Source organism: Centroberyx affinis, unplaced genomic scaffold (genome assembly GCF_046629955.1).
Source record: "Centroberyx affinis isolate AG114_WGS23_722 - 3 ecotype Tasmania unplaced genomic scaffold, CSIRO-AGI_Caff_v1 ptg002643l_1, whole genome shotgun sequence".
In the NCBI taxonomy this organism is placed as follows: Eukaryota; Metazoa; Chordata; class Actinopteri; order Beryciformes; family Berycidae; genus Centroberyx; species Centroberyx affinis.
The window spans coordinates 227,970-245,754 of NW_027280835.1; the positions used below are offsets into that span (position 1 = coordinate 227,970).

At 42.1% G+C, this 17,785-nt stretch overlaps 1 protein-coding gene across 2 annotated transcripts; it reads right to left on the reverse strand.

Moving 5' to 3' along the window:
* Nucleotides 1-102: 102 nt before the first annotated feature.
* Nucleotides 103-17,699, reverse strand: znf292b (zinc finger protein 292b). Of its 2 annotated transcripts, XM_071534985.1 has the most exons (9): nt 17,535-17,699; nt 12,836-12,990; nt 12,542-12,620; nt 11,775-11,910; nt 10,727-10,929; nt 8,397-8,533; nt 7,572-7,713; nt 3,647-6,959; nt 103-3,571 (listed from the first exon to the last, which is right to left on the reverse strand). In XM_071534985.1, the coding sequence occupies exons 1-9, from the start codon at nt 17,697-17,699 to the stop codon at nt 105-107; spliced, it is 7,797 nt and encodes a 2,598-aa protein (XP_071391086.1). In that variant the 3' UTR covers nt 103-104. The 2 variants fall into 2 exon arrangements, with proteins under 2 accessions (XP_071391086.1, XP_071391085.1); XM_071534984.1 differs by having other exon boundaries at nt 103-6,959.
* Between the last annotated feature and the right edge of the window lie 86 nt (nt 17,700-17,785).

Here is a 17,785-nt window from a genome sequence, read left to right on the forward strand (position 1 = left end):
AAAAAACAAACAAAAAAAACATCTTATATGTAGGGCACCAGTCTGCAGCAGATTTCACTCATTCTACTCCTGAGATTCTATGTTTAGAAAAAAAAAAAAATCAGTCAGTCATTTTTTTCCAGTATCACTGTAGGTCGCATGTCCTGAAGTTGTTTCAATAGAAGTTCAGTGACATCTGAATAGGCTCCATCTACAACAATTCTAACCTTACTAAGGGATTTCAAATTTTGACGGTTACTGAACTCCACGCAGGTTTCTTTGGCGTCCAAGCATGAACTGGATGTTGTTTTTCTCAACATTCCTGGCAGCTCAACCTTCCTCTTCAAGGGATATTCAGACTTATTTGATTGCTCCAAGAACTTCAAGAAGGACATTTCAAAACCCATGGGTTTAAAAGAGGTCAACGGTGCAGTCTGCTCATTCATCTCCTCCTGCAGTGGGGCAGGGCAAGATGAGGAGTCCGATTCATCATCCCTGTTGTAAACTACATGACTCTTTGTTGACCTTGGGATCTTCTTGCGTTTCACAATTTTTTCAATCAGTTTTCGCGGACGTCCTCTTTTGCGTTTGACCACCACAGAGCCGTCAGAGCAAGGTTCAGAACTTTCATCATTTGACAGTTTGCTGTCAAACAACGCAGCAGGGATCTCTGCGGTCACCCTTTTCCTCAAGACAGGCTTTGAACATTCATATTCACTTCCTTCAAGGCCAGTGTCTGCCGTGTCCTCCGTCTCTGACAGGTCAGAGGTATTCTCCGATTTGGAATCGTCACTCCTGATTGAGCGGTATTTCTGCCTGGACAATTTTTTGCAGAATATGAAGTGGCTCCTCTGCTCTTCCAGGTACTTTTCTGAGAGTCCATGTCCCATGTAATGCTTCATTATGCTCCGCTCTGATTTCATGACAGACTCACAACCCTTTATCATACAGGGGTACTGTAGAGCAGATTTCTTTGTGCACATTGCAGATGCCTCTTCCTTAGATTTCAAGGAGGGTTTTCCATATTTAGTCCAGTGATTGTTTTTTGCCTTGTCAGTCTTCTTTTTGTCACTTCCCCTCTGTGGGATCTTTTTATTGCTCTCAATGTTTTCTTTCCCATTGCTTGTCTTTGTAATTTGGTAATGGGAATTCTTGGAGTTCTGTTTCACACCTTCTTCAGTTATCTGTTGATTCATCAGTTTAAGTTGGTAAATCTCGTGATGCTTTTTCATTGTATGTCTGAGTAGGTTTGACTTTGTGGCATACATACGGTCACAGCCTTCAATGTCACACTTGAACATCCCATTTACTGGTTCGGGTTTGGACAGTTTTACATCTTCATGCTCTTCTTTGACATGTCCAATATACTTCCAGAAAGCAGTGAAGAATGCTGTGCATCCTTGCTGACCACAAGCAAACCTCCCAAGGTTGATGCTGGACAAGAGAGCACCGGCTTTATCAAGGCTGAATTCGTGGAGTTGGAGATAATGCTGCAAAAGGCTGGGAACTTCTTGAAAAACTCTTGAACAGTCCCTCTCTTGGCATCTGAATTCTGAAACTTGAGGAACCTCACCCTCTGGCTCCTCCTCGTGGTCCTTTGACTCGTCCAGTCCCTCAGTCTGATCCTGCTCTTTGTTCACCTCCAACGCTGACAGAGCAGACTGGTGAACAGCCCTGTAGTGGAGGATCAAATTTTGCTGGATAGTAAAGGCTGCTACACAGCCTTGATGAACGCAGCGATATGGTCTGTACGGACTAAAGGCATTGTCTTCGGGCTTCTTCTCCTTTGTCTTCTTGATAACATCTATGCTTGTCTTAACCATTGCCTGAAGAGGGGCAGAGGGACCCTGGGTCGGATGAGAAGACACTACTGGCAAATGGGCTCCAGCTTGTTGACCACTCACATATTGAGTGGGCACTGTGGAGAAGGGTCTACGCTGTCCATCTGACCAATGTTCTGCAGCAGGGCCTGGTTGTAGAGGCTGCAATGTGGAGGTCTGGGCCTTTGTCATTGCAGTTAATTCTTGGTTGTGCATGGGAATTGTTTGCTGGGGATGAATTCCTGTGGAGTGATTGTCATCTTGCAATTTCTGATTAGTTATATCCATGTTTGTATGTTGTCCAAAAGCCGGTGATGGGTATTCTTGTTTTACTACATCTTGGAGTGAATATGGACGTGTTCTGTTCTCCACTAATGAATGAGAAGCAATGGTGGTTTGGGCAGCTGGAACTGGGTTTCCACCACCACTTGACTGGTTCTGAATGTTGGATGCGGCAGCTTTGGCTAACTTGCGTTTCATGTCTAGCTCTGCAATTTCGTCAAGTGACAATTTGTGAGCTGACTGGTAGTGAGCACGGAGGTTTGAGTTACGGGTGAATGTTTTACTACATTTTTGACAGCAGAAAGGTGCAAATTTCCCATGTTTTTTCTTAACAACATTTATCATCTCATATGTGTAGTTGTGACTTTTAGAGAGGTGTTTCCATAGTGCCTCAGTTGACATGGACCTAAACGTGCAGTCGTCACTCTCACAAGCAAACGGCTTGACAGAGGTTGACAAAGCTGAGCTATGTGAATCAACCTTTGTTGACCCTGTCTCACTGTGAATATTGTTGCTATTTTGTTTCATGGAGGATGACATCTGATCAGATATCTCTCTGACCAAATCAAGCCTTTCAAATGCACTCTGAATTTCCATCATCCATTGTTGTTGGCTTGCAGTTAACTGAGTGGGCCCAAAATCTACATCACTGGCCACTATGCTGGTTGGGGTCAGTACCTCATGCTGCGGGGTAGAAGCTTCTCTGAAACAAGTAAAGCTTTGCATGTTCACCGCTGCTTGAATTTCGCCAGAAGATGCAGGGGTTAGTACTGAGTTTGTTTGAATGATCTGCCCTCCACTAGCTGTGTCAATCATTGCATCTTGAGGGATTTGATGGAGTCCAGAATTTTTGAAAGTACTGCACGTTGGACCTAATGACATGGGACTCTTTAAAATGCCATTAGGGTCAGTGTTGACTGAATGACATAAGCTGTTTCTACGTTGGAAGTCCCCAGCCAAAATCTGCTCCCGCAGTCTCTTCTTTACATCTTGTTCAGTGCTCCTCCTCTGTGTCTCAGTCTGTTTACCACTTGTTGGTGCTGGACTAAGCTGAGGATCTGGTAACTGGTTCTGCTTCACTGGGTTTGCAATTGTATCTGGTGTCTGACTGGTCGCCCCAGAACAATACCCATCACTGAGGATTTCTCCAGGGGTCACGTGGTCTGTGGGAACACTGCCAGGAAGACCAGCAGATGAGTTTTCTGAGAGGATCTGAGACAGAAGGGGGTCATGGAAATCTCTATTGCCAAATGCAGCAACACTTGACTGAGGGTAATGGCCTGTATAAGAGTTGTCCTCCCTCTTCACCTGGACACTTCCAGTATGTTGTATGACTGAGCTCTCTGGCAAACGCTCAACAGCTCCATAGGGAACACATGGGTTTTGGAACAATGGCTGGGGAACAGGTGGTTGCTCAAACAGATCGGCCATGTTTGAATCAGCCATGATTTGTTTAAGAATATCATCATTTGATTCACCATTCCCATAAGCTGGCAAATTAGCTTGTGGATAATTAGGGGTGGGAAAATCTTTTGTTCCTATTGAATCACTTGTAACTGATTGACAAGGCTTCTCCTGATAAACTGTAGCAGGATTAAAAGATAATTGTGGTTGAAGGGTGTTTACTGTTTGCTCTGAATTGAGAAGGTCAAGAAATGACGTTGGCAAGTCTGTGTTCAGGTCTGTCTCATCAAATGTTTTGCAGTGTGAACGCTTTGACAAATGGCCTCCAAGGGATTTAGGACTGTCAAACTCTCTAAAACACCTGCAACAAATAAATTTGCCATCTCTCAAAATGGCTGGCCACTTCGTTCTTTTGTTTCTTTTTACTCGCTTTGGAATTTCCTGAATATGTCTGGAAATTACTTGGCCATTTTGAGATTGATTGTTATGGCTTGCTTGGCATGCACTGTTTGAAGAGGGAAGATTTGATTGCACAGGATTCTGCATTGTCTTTGTTATTTCTGGGCCCCTGGAATTAGAGACAGAATTGTTTTGCACCTGTGATGTATATGGCAGAAGAGAATTTCCCATTTGTTGAGATACTCCTTTTGCACTGTCCATATAAGAGGGTAAAACAGACTGAGACCTATTTTCCATCAGTGGTGACTGAAGGGGCTCTGCAGGTCTGCTCATGCTAGATCCCATCATGGAGCAAGATGGGATACCAAGTGCCAGAGCTCCATTGGTATCATCCATTTGTGGTATCCCTTGCATGTTAGATGGATAGACTTGGGAGGAACCACAGTTTTGAATTTGTTCATTTCCAGGAGCTGAATGCCAATTTTGATTTGCTGCAACTTGAGACTGCACTGGCATTAATGGATTTGGAGTGCTTCCTAACTGAGACAGGACAATGGGATCCAAGACATTTTCCATATGTACAGGGGTATTCTGGTTTTGATTGGATGAGGAATGGGAAGGTGGAGTAGCATAGTTTGAGCTTGGAACCATGTTTGTAAAAGGGGGTGGTTGAATAACGTTCTGCCTCTGAACTCTGTGCACTGGGACTCCATTGCCCTGTTGGTTCTCAAGTAAAGCAACTGAGTTGGGATTTCCGACAGATAACGTGCTCGGTGGTGTAGCGTGGGTAATCTTGATATTTTTTCGAGCAATTTTCCATTGCTCATAGAAGTCTGGATGAACAGTTTTCATATGCTTGGTAACACTTCTGTAGGAGCTGTAGTGCCTTGTACATGTTTCATATGCACAGTGATATCGCTCTTTCTCTCCTGCAGGGGGAACTGTACTAGCTGAGGAAATCATTGAGTTCTCTGGCCTGTTCCCAGTTGGTGGCAGAGGGGTTACAGTTGGAGGAAGTGGTTGAGACATTACTGCTGGCATGGTGTCCTGCGGTGGGCCTACTGTTAACAGGTTGTTAGTACACATGGCCTGGAGCTGTTCTGGCAATGGTATGTTGCAGTCAGAGTTGTATCTCACTGATCCAGCATTTACATTACTGGAGAACATTTGTGGCTGGCCTTGTAAGACATTTGTATGACAGGTATGTGACAATTCATCTATATTAGCTTCAAATTGAGGTATTAGTTGATTTTGTAGGGCTGGTTTCAAATAATCAAAAGAACGAGCATCTGAACTATCTCTACATCTATTAGGATCAGACAAGTGGCAATTCATAGACGACTGGATCACAGAATTATCTGAAAACTGTGTCTGACTGACTGAGAACAAAGGCTTATCTTGGGGTTCACTTTTGACGGTATATTGCTCTAAGGTTTCCTGAAGTCCTTGTGAAGAAGTCAACAAGCTCTCAATGGACTGTGCCACCCTTCCATGGTCTGGATGAAAAGTGCTTTCATCGTTACAGTTCATTGAGTCTTGGGAAATTTCCTGTTTAAGGGAAGTGTGATCAGAGAGCATTCGCTCAATCAGTGATGGACCAAGGTCTGCATTTTGTGAGGTCTGCTGCTCCAAAGCTGGGCTTTCCTCCTCTCGAGTGGCATGTTCCTCCTGGTGCAAATCCAACTGAGTTTGTGAATGGAATACCTTTCCACAGTCCAGGACTTTACAAGTGAACGTTTTATAATGTTGCGCCTCGTGGTCATACAGTTTGAAGGCTTCATTAAAAATCTTTCCACAATTTGGAAACATGCATCTGGCCTTAAAAACAGCATGTTCCTTCCTATGTACAAGGAGTTCAGTGTTAGACAGGAAACTGGCCTTGCAATTCAACTGTATACAAATGTAAGGCTTCACACCACAGTGGACTTGTAAGTGATCATTAAGGTGGGTGACATTAACAAACTGGCGACGGCAGTACTGACAAACAACCTTTTTGCTCTGCATTTCGAGGTAACGCTTTGCCTCCTCATTCTCCCCATGAGCTTTAACATGTGCAAGAAGATTTTTGAAAAACTTGAAACTCTTTCTGCAGCTTGAGACAGGGCATATGTTTTCCTCGCTATTTTCTGTCTTACACCCAGCAACTCTGGTCTGAACAGTGTGAGTCAACCCATTATGCCCTTGGGAATCACCATTTTCCCTTGTATAAAGTTGATTTTCTGTCTTAGCCTTTAATGCTGCAATAACAGGGGCAGCTGTTTTAGGATTAGCCAATTTCTTGTTTGTTTTCATTGCAGTTAGCCTTTCCTTGCATGACTGCTTAACATGTGATGCTACATGAGGAACCAATGTGTCTTTTGAGGTAAAAGTTTCAGTACATATTGGGCAGCTGTATAGTCCACCTTTAAAATGAGTCTGTGCATGGCGTACAATCCTGTGGCCGAGAAACTCTTTGTCACACAACACACAGTACTGCATATACGCCTGCCAGTTTCTAAACCTGGCAGATATGAATCCTTTTTCTCTCAGTTTCTTTATCTCTCTGTTTTTCTGTCTTTTGTCAGTTATTTCCCTCAGTTCATTGGTGGTGTCCACAAAGCAGTCTGTGACATCCTTATACCCTTCCTGACCGAGGGCCTCTTCTTCATCCTCGGGAGCGCCGGGACTCTCACTATCATTCAGCAAGTCAATGGATGACACTATGGAAGCCTCTTCTCCCATAAGCGCTAGACACTGACGCTTCAGTGTTTTCCAGTCCCAGAACTCCGGGTCAAAAGGCCACTGGGTCTTAAAAACCAGCAGGAGCTCGCAGCGTAGCGAGTTAGGAACAGGCATGTTCTCCTCCTCTAGTTTCTGATCCGGTTCGTTGTAAAGAGTCTCCACGGCGTAGTATGAATCCACTGTGGGCTCCAGGAGGAACTCTGTCAGCTGGCAGGCTCGCTTGACTTCCAGGTCAGTGGGAAGCAAACAGGAAATAGTTTTACATACAGTGGTCTTTGTGTTTCCGTCATTTGATTCCATCTGCAAAGCCCTTATGCACATTTCGATGCACACTGGCAGTCCAACGCTGTCAAGCTATGAGAAAGAGAATAAGGGGATGCGTCATTTAAGCTGATACAGACAGGGCAAAAACTATTCCAAAACTCACCAGCTACTTCCACTATTATTACTGTTATTTTTATTTTTTTTAGAATAGAGTAACACTTCCAAATGATGGTGTGTTATCTCCTGGTTGGGTAGACAAACTTATCATTCACAACAACAAAAAAAACAATATTTGGCTTGCGGCGGGTGTTAATTTCACACCCCAATAACAAGTCGAAGAAGGGAGCCCTAATGAATCATTACTTTTTCTTAAACAGACTGACTGTATTTTCTGAATTTTATGTGCCAAAGCCCACCCACCTGGCATTAAGGTTAACTAAAACAAACAATAAATGTAATGGCACTTGATTGCATTTAGAATATTTTAGCCTCCAAGTAACTACAATCAATACATGAGCATTGTTTTTATATGGAAACCAAATCTGTCATATTTAATTCAGCATGTTAGAACATCAATACTCTATGGAGAATTCCAGCCTGTCTCGCCAAGATTTGAATGCAACCACCAGAGGGTGACGATGACTTCCCCTCCTCATAGGACCCACATCTGATAAATAACACAACAGCTGACCGTTTACTGACCTCTGATTGGATGACTTTAATGAGGAACAGGATGTGATACACTGTTTTGGAGAGTAAGGACATCTGCCGGCATCTGTCAAGGAAGGCCTGCTCCGATGGCTCCAATCGCTTCAGCAGCTTGCTCCAAAACAGAGTGAGCTCCCTGAGAAGAGAGAAGAAAGTGAAAATATTGTCTATACTCAGTTCAAACTGAACCTGAACCTTCAACTAAATATAAGCCATTTGTATGTACAGCATGTATGTAGAGAGTCCTATATATCAACCAAGGACATGAATGAGCTTCAAGTAAAGGCCACACATTGATTTCTTGCCAAGTGAGTTATTGTGTGCATTTCATGGTTCATTCATACTGAATTAATGAATATGCACATGCAGACCAATATTGTATTATTATCTGAGATGCTCCAGGTACTCCATTTTTGAACATCATATCCTGTTTAACCTGAAAATCCCATATAAAAATTATGAGAAAGGGTAATATGATACCTAGAATTTATGACACTATGTGATATTGGGGGTTAAATCAATTTTATTCCTTTCATAATTGATTTTCATGGAGTGTAAGCGCAGCTTCTGTGGAAAAATTCCAATTATTCAGTTCATTCAAGTATACATACATAGATATTTGTGAGTGGGATATGTAGACACATATAAACAGTCTTATGAGCGACAATATGAAATATTGTGTGTATGGAGATGTACTTAATCAGTATGTTAATTGTTTTGCTCTGTCAAGGGGAAATGACTAATGTTTTTACCATTGCATATCAAACAGGCAAGTCCTATGGAGATGAACTTCAAATGGAGTGACTGTTGTTTTCTTACCAAGCGCAGTATGTGTCTCCTTGGAGAAGCTGGCGCGTCAGGAAGGCAGAGCATAAGCTGAAAGCCGCCCTCTCATCCCCCTCCGATTCCAGGTTACAGATCATCTCTAATGCATCACGGCAATCCACCTTAGAAAGCTGTAGAGAGAAACGCAATGCTTAACAGTTAACTGAAGAGTTAAAACACAATATATCCAGTTTGGGAGAAATTCATAACCTGAAGTTCATCATTCAATATTTCAAAATCACAGAAGATCCAGTCTGTAAGTGTTATAATGTTGTCAACCGAGGACTTAAGTTAGTCACTATCCCTTAAAAGGTTCTGGGAATTGTTCCAATTTTATGCCATTTGTCTTTTCTTTTTCGAAATGGTGGATCTAATGTTTGAACAAAACTCAATTCTTCTATATTAATTCAGCAGTGGTGGGAAACCATGGGACTACAATGACTTTATTCCAGTATATCTATGGAACAATATTATATGTGTAATAGTAATAGAAATGTCCATTACTTAATGAAAATCCTGCATTAAGACTATTACTTAGAATACTCTTTCATAGGTTAATGATCAAGTTAATAAACTGGAATAAACACATTGTAAAATGAAATGTTAACACTGTAAAATGTAAAAAAAAATTCCCTAAAACACAAATTGGGTGAATGTAAAGGATGTGTACTTTAATCATAACAAACAATCCATATAAAACGAGTTTTAGCACAGAAACCCACAACACAACCAAAACTAAGACCAAAACAGTGACCGATGTGGAGCAAAAACAAAATGATTCTCAATCACTGCTAATAAAAAGATAGTGGGTGCAGAGCAGCAGGGTGGTGCAGGGAGTTGAGGGACTGTCCGTCCTTCCACTCTGCTTTACTGTCCTTGAGCAAGAACCTGAATCCCTACCAGCTCCAGGGGCCTGCTCTGCAGGGAACAGCAACACATTTCAACAGAGAACCTAATCATGTGTGAAACTGTCTGCGGACCAAAACATTAGCAACACCAAATCATCTGCTAGTGCCAACAACTTAAAATGTTGGTGGCATTAGTGCCACCAGTGGAAAAATTTTATCTGGAGCCTGACATTTTATATGCAATATTCAAGAAGACTTGGCTCTGGATGCTGGCTTGAACTATGCTGACAGCATGAAAACCTGTTCTTAAGAGTAGCCTGCCACCTTGTGGATGATGAACCAGTAAAAGGAACAGGAACAGGTCCAACAGGAAGCCTGCAGCATGCAGCCAGAGGCACGACACTGACAGGATGGGTAAGACTTTTACAACAAGATGAACTGAAAAACATTGTTACGCCTTTTTTCTTTGTACAGGCAAGTTTAACCTCTTCCTCCCTGCCGCCCCCGCCACTGGGTCCATCATTACAAATGCAGGTTGCACGGCCAAGCTTTGTTGAAACCCACAGAACTTTATTTTATATTCTAGTCAAGATAACAAGTTTTTCAAAGACACCGAATGTGTCATGCTGAATTACAGGGAAATGTGTAGAAAATGATGCACAAACATCTAAATTTTTCCCATCTGATGTAATAGTGCAGCCATAAAAACATGGCGTCTTGTATTTTGATATTTCATTCAATATAAGCAACTACAGCTTAAAGAAAGCGTTGGAACGAGCAGATACAGAATATAGATGTGACATTGTTGTACAGTTAGGAATTTTTTTTTTTTAACTTTGAAGCTGCTTATGGGGAAATTTAAGGGTACAGTCAGCTAAAGTCAGGGAACAAGGGGTTAAAGACTTGTAGAAATCCGTCCCTGGTTTCCCATTCAGTCCTCAATCTTCATGCTCTGCCAGCTCAAAAGTCTCTACTTAGCGACAACCGCATTCACTACCAGAAAGGTTCAGGTATTGAATCATGAATTTAGTTAGCAGTGAGTTAGTCTGAGCAGTGTGTACCAGAACTGCTCTGGACAAATGGCACATTATGCATTCCACAGACAGGTAAATTACAGCAAGGAGCACAGACAAGTCCATCACGCTTAGCTAAAGTTACAGGGACTGGAATCAGATTTGTTTTGACTCTCCCCCACTGACGCCAAAATCTCCGACCTTGCGGAATGACGGTTTACCAAAACTCTGTCTATGTGACTTGTATCTTCAAGGCCTGGTTCACTTGTATTTAGGCAGTGTGAATGTAAACAAACCAAATACAAAAATGCAACAAGTAAACCGTTCCAACTGGACCAAAGAAAACAATCTGTGTGATCGCACCCTTAATCCGAACAGCACAACTGATACTTTTCCCCTTTTTTCCTTCTGTGTTTTACCATTTACAAGCTAATAAACTAACTATAAACTCTACTTAACTTACCTCGTCCATCAGCTGATCCTGTTGTGAGGTAGCACAGAGGCAGACAAGATGCATCTGCTTGAAGTGTCCCTTCCCTTCGAATACAGGATACTCAGAGCATGTCTTTGCCAGCAGAGCAGCTTTCCCCATCTGGTTCTCTTTGATCAGATGCTTCACTCTCATCTCCAACAAGACCGGCCCCTCCAGCGCCAGAAATCCATCTACTGCAAGTCAGAGGAAATCCTGATAACTTCTGTCTGTTCTGACTCTTTAATTGCGCCTTGATGGTTTTAAATGCGCAGCAGGAGTGCATGCGTCATTTTAACAACTGTAAACAAAAACTGGAAATGCTTGCACTGTCAACTTCCCGTTAGCAACTGTGCAACTGTCACTTGTAGAAAAATAATCTACCCATTAGATCAAAACAACAGAAATGATATTTTCTGTTACTGCTTTCTTTCATGAACAGGAAAACAGGGCAAATGAGATTTTAACAATTTGACAGTTGAGAGTAATAGAGAGCAACATTGACAGGAATCTCCAAAATGCATTTAGAAATATGTTGGTGACATACAGGACTTGATGGATGCCATGCTGACAGTGGCTACACAATGTGACTGTCAACAAGGCTACTACACTCTACAGCTCAACACTATGTGAAATAACAGACCTACAACTGCATAAAACCAAGGTTCCTACATTTTCCTACATCATACATTTTCAGTTTCATAATTTCAGACTTTTTCCAGACCTGAATTTCTTGGCTCTATTTGAGGGTTTTGGTCAGCATGCATGTGACGAATGTTGACAGTGTTTGGGCAGTATGACAGTCGACTAGGCCGTATCAATCTATTACTAAAGATTATTCCTCACAACAACAAATATCACAATATGTGACGTGATAGTGAGTCTGTAACTATATAAAATGTGTAGTCAAAATGTTTATCAGGAGTGAACAATCCCCCATACTTTTTCTGACTTTGTGAGCAATTTAAAAGTTTTTCACGGCACATTCATTTTCCAAACTTCTCCAGACCTGTCCAGGAACCCAGAGTAAAATGAGACCCACCTTGCTCTGTCTGTAAGTTCTCACTGGACAGAAGGCCTTGCAGGACACTGTTGGTCCAAACACCGGTGTGCTGGCCCAAAGCAGACAGCATGGACAGCTGGGTGATGCCATTCTCCTGCAGCTTGGCGTGGGCATACTGCACACAACAGAAAGGCTACATCACTTAACAGGCACAATACAACACTTACATTTTGAGTATATTCGTGTAAGTTCTTGGTAGAGTTTGACTAGTAGATGGAAAACAAGCTTTTGGAAACTTTAATCATTACTCAAAATGTAGGTCCGTTTTACTTAACACTAGGAAGGCCAATTAATTTTGGGGGTCTAAGAGAAGGCCAACAAACCATCAATTGAAGCAGGTGAATTTAATTTTAACTCATATTTCCTTGCATGATTTTGAAAATCTAACAACACTGGTTTGCATAGAAAGTGGAGGGACATTTAGAAAGCCAAGATATTTCAACTCTAAAATTCAAATCAGCTGTCAGTTGATGGTGGCTTGGCCTTTCTAGTGTTTATGATAAAATTACAAATGTAAACAATCCATTTAGAGCTCCAAAGCATGTGACAAGTTCAGTTTTTGCATACTGTCAGTTGTCAGGAGTGAAACAATATCTTCAATCCGAAAACTCACTGTATCAACAAAGCCAGTGGTAGGGTGAGAGTGTTTCAACATGGGATGCCATATTTCAGTGATAGTTCTAGCCTTTAACAGACTGACAGCTGCATATTTATCTCTCCGTGAAACTGACAAGCCTGTGATTTACCTGGACAGATGACTTGAATTCTTTCCATAAGTCATCTGGAACTTCCTCCTTCAGTGACAGCAAAAGCTCCACAAAACTCCTGTACAGGGAATGGAGAAGCAACCAAAACAGGTTCACGTTAACACACCAGCTATCAAGTACAGCACTTTCAACATGGGCACCTACAGTTCCATAGGCTTTTAGTGAGCAAGGTATAATGTACCTTTTAAACCGGAGTGCACTCAGCATGATGATTATGAGCGTAAAACCTATAGAGAAGCTATAATTAATCAAATCTCTTTTATTGGTACTCACAGCGAGAGCCTTTCAAGCACAAGGGGAACATTTTCACACTGTGGGGATAGGTATGGAGAGGCCTGGGCGTAACTCAGCAGGGCCACCATGTAGACTTCCACCAGGGGCAGAGGGTCTTCCTCAATCCTCCAACGGCCTGCATACTCCAACAGCGTCTGCCGAGAGGAAACCACAGGCATTAACTCACCAAATGGCGATTTAAGAGACTGTGTTTTTATTAAATTCCTGCACTGTCATTTGGTTTCTTTTAGGGAAGTCCTTTTTCTGAGAATTAACATTACGCTACGAGTTTTCATGTTATTCTGACAGTTATGCTGACAGTTTCAATGTAATAACACAAGGTGACAAATGAAGAGCTGTCTTCCAAAATTAGATATTCACTATTTGAAAAAACATGTCAATCACCTACTCTAACAAAACACAATCTGATATAACAACAAAAGTCATTATGGAATAAGACTACGGTTACAGGCTATATGACCTTTGATCACAATATGACATTTTTAAAGCAATAATCTGTGACATTTTTGCTACTCTTTATTGCCGACTGATGTAACACTAACAGTGATTCAACCTATATCCAGTTCATGCAAGTTTTTATATTTGCTGTTCTAAACAGCCGGTGTCTGCTAACTCTTTCCCGGGAAAAATCCTCTGTCCCACAAGAAGTGATGCGTTTTTACATCTTTGGTTTGTTTGGAATAGCTTTGGGTAGATAGCATGAGCAGTGATAGCCACCGTGGCTGAGCAGACAAAGAAAAGAGCACCGCCTCCAGAAACTCAAACTTCATCAACAGAAAATTTCAAGGAAGATGTCACAGTCCCGCCCACAGTTTGATTGACTGGTGATCTCTAGGAAATGCAGTGCAGAAACACCACAGAAATCACCGCTTTGCACCAAGGATATGGCTAAAATAAAAAAAACAATCTTGCGGATTCCCATTTTAAGGACTTGTATATTTTATCAAAAAATATCCATAACGATTTTCCTTCCTGAAACGGACACATGGTGTGTGAAACACGCCCCTTAAAGTTGATCCATGCGGAATTATGATGCAAAGGATACAACACCTACTGACACGTTTTCCCTGTTGTAGCAGCCTAGTCATTATGAGCGTTCATGCTGGCCTTTGGTAAAGAGAGAGAGAGAGAGGGGGGGAGGCTTGTCAGGCTGTATACCTGCAGGGAAGAAGCAGCCTGCAGGGAAGTGGACTGAGCTGTGCGCAGACAAACGGCTCCATTTACAGAACACACTCTCTCCTTCTCAGATGTCTCAAGTTCAGCCTACACACACTCGTGATCTTCCACCCACGGCATCTCCCTCTGAGTGGTTTACTCTACTGGGTGTTATATGGTCAAGAAAAACAATACTGACTTGCACAAGGCAGCAGAAACTCCTACATCATGACAGAGGGATCAATTTAAAGCCTCTGAGGTGGTTAGAGGGCAATGTATGTGCGGGGGAGGCACATGGCCTGAGAATGATAAATTTGGACAAAATGAGCACACATATTCAACAGAAACGTAATTCACTTTCAACTGTTTAAGACAGAATTTGATTGGAATCAATGACAACTGTCTGGCAAACATCACTGTAGGTGTCTCACTGCAGGAACAGGTTTCTTGTCAACCATACTCCCATCTAACTGTCCTAGAGAGTACTAGGATACTATAACATACATAGTTAAAGCAATTTAAAACAACCCCTCTAGCATCTTATGATTTCCATTTAAGGTGCAACCCAGACTGCAAACAATGCTGTTATCAGCATTTGGCTGGCGGTTGATGTTTTAATGTTTACTGGGTGTATTTGCTGCCACCCCATATTGAAACAAGTAAATATATCATCCCCCATGAATGATGCAGGCGCCCCTTGGGCCAATCAGTAACAAGTAAACAAACATTATAGCATCCCTCCGAAGTTTCTTCAAAATCCAATCACTGGCTTCCGAGATATCGTGCGTGAAGTACAACAATTGTAGTAGCGCTACCCAGGCCAATCAGTGTCATGACACGCATCATTTCGCAAAGATTTGTCAAAATCCAATCAGTGGCGTCCAAGACATTGTGTGTGATGGACAGACTGAGGCCCATCTATAATCCCTCCCGTGATTTCATCATGAGAAACCATCAGAAAATTCCTGTGAACCCAGCATTCTGTCTGTCTGTTCACACTGCATCAATTAGAAAACTTGTAAGGAGTACATAAGTAATGTTTCACTTTTCAGAGAGGACACAAATCTAGCTCTAGCAGATAAAGTAGATAAAAGCAGATAAAAAGTAATGATACAAAGTAAAGGCCTGAATATTGCCAACTGTCTTAGGGAAATGTCTCTAGGTGGTACATGAATTCATAAAGGAAATACCTTGCAAACAAAATGAGATTCACACTCACATAACATGTTTTTGTTTAGGCCTAAAAATGACTGTTTCACCCTAAGGCTGGTGGTGACCTGATGAAGCTTTAGGGCAAAATGTCATTTTTTGTTTATTCTTTCACAAAAACTGCAGAGACATGGTATGTGAGTGCAGATCTCATTTTTGCAAGTCATTTCCAAATGATAACCCGATATTATGATAATGATAACAGTCACAAATGTTTCAAGGGACCACAACATTCTTGTAAGCGGACCTAACTGACACTAAGACTAGAAAAGCATGATTGAATCTTGTCTGGTATAAAGTACAAACGTGTAAAATCTGATTAAATAATGCTTCTCCAATCATCATTAGTAGGTTTTACATACGATAGTGGAGAAAAACAAAACCTTTTCTTCGGCAGATTGTTCTTTTAGTTTACAGATTTTAGTTATCAGATTTACAGCAACTAGCCCCAAGCTGACTGTTACTGTCTTCACTGTATTAGTACTGTTGACCATGCCCAGAAGTGGTGTAGTAGGTAAGACTCCTGCCTCTGCAACAACAGGTTAACTTGCTGGCCTAGGATCAAATCTTGTGAGAACCGTCTCACCATTGTCTCCCCCTCTCTGTGTAAAGTCCCTACCTTTCCTTCTGGCTCAAGAGATAAATACCTAGAGGCGACTGAAGATGAATACACAATAAAAGAAGAACCGTAGGCAGGTGCGCAACCCATAAAACATCCAGAGCAATAAACCTCACCTGCAAGGCTTTGCTTTGGGTCAGAGGTTTCATATCAGAGTGGGCTGGCTGTCATATAAGTGTAGAGGTTGGATTTGGTTTTTATCACTTACTGCCTCTCTCTGCACCTCAAAACATGATAACCTCTTCTTCCCTAATTTCTAAAAAGCCCCCACTGTTACTTTGATATAAGTATGGAACTAAAAACCATGCATCATGCTATCAGTAATCAGGGACTGATTGCTCTCAAATTTCAGGGACTGATTACACTCTTGAGACTCATTCTGCACAACATTAAATGTGTCAACAACAGTTTCCCATGCTCATTAAACTCAGACTTATTTTCAACAAAATGATATTGGAGTCCAGGCATCAGAACTACAGTAGGCCATTTGATGATGTGCCTCAAGCCCTCCACATGAGCTCATTGTAAAGGCACTGATACACAAGGCAACTTTTTGGGGGCAACACTGCCCACAGAGTTGCCTCTGCATTGTTGCTTTTATCATACTGGTACATTTTACTGCCAGGAAATACCTTAATAGATTTTAGGCGTTGACCATGTATTGTATACTGCCACAAAATTGCTTTAGTGGCACCACCATAGGTGCAGCATTGCAGATCCACTCTCCCTTCCCCAGATGTGCTCACACAACACCTAAAGCTCATTAATTCCAGCCACAGAACTGTACAGAGATGGATTACTAAAAGAGCAACATATAATAAAATAACCTAAATTTAGTTTATGCAACTGACGTGAATAATGATGTGCCTGCCCTGCACATGCTCGCGTAAATACAGGCACGTACTAACACACCCACTAAATGTATTTCAGAAAACACGTTCTTACTGTTCCCTTGTGCAATCCTGTCAAATAAATACTACCTTATATGCTACACATGGTGGTTTGCAACCACCAGGTCGTGGTTTCATGCACAATTTGGGACATTAGCAGACAGGCTAAATGCTGAGTGAAAGCTGATGCATGCCGAGGCGAAAGCCATTTGCTAGCCTGAAAGCAACGCCAGAGACAATCGGTGAAATAATTGTCACGTGCACGCGCATGCAGCCAAACATGTAAGACTAAAAAGCTAAGCTAATTGTATGTAGAGCTAACGTTAGCTGACTGACATGCTAACGTTTAGCCTGGGTTGATGGCTGATTACTAGTAGCTTGCACGAAATTATAAGAGCCATTATGTATGAACCTGTGACAACCAGTTTGCGATATATAGTTGGCTCGTTGTCTACAATTAATTGATTTTTAACATTAGTAGCGCGAGGCAGTTCTTGCAGACACAGCAGAGAGCTACGGTATGCTAATAGAAAGGTACGCTAGCTATACTGATAGCCGGAGTGAGTTTGATTTGCGCGATCCACTTCACCGGGTAGTCGGAGTTTAACCACTCCAGTTGCTTCGATTCTGTGACTTTATTGGCCCAAACACCAATAATAACAACCCCGCCCATTCGGGCATACTTCGGCTTTAAATCATGCGTGTCCTGGAATATCCAGAGGAACCAGAACGTAACGTTACCAGTAACCTAGCTACTGCTAGCTAGCTAGCTAGCTGGTTAGCTAAATACCGTGAGAGAACATACCCGACAGAACTCTTGGCAATATTGAGAAGAGGACTGGACCGGAGAGTCTGTGCTTTCGTTAACGACGACTTCTTGCAGATCTTGCAAACGTTGTCTAAGTGCCCCAATCGTTGCACTGATACCGCTCTCAGAACTACGGTCCTGTTCGGCCTCTTCGTCCGCCATCTTCACACCCAACTCCAGCGCGTACCACTGCCGCGTACGTATTCAGCACGACACAATGTTTACGCACTGATGCAAACAAGGTCCCC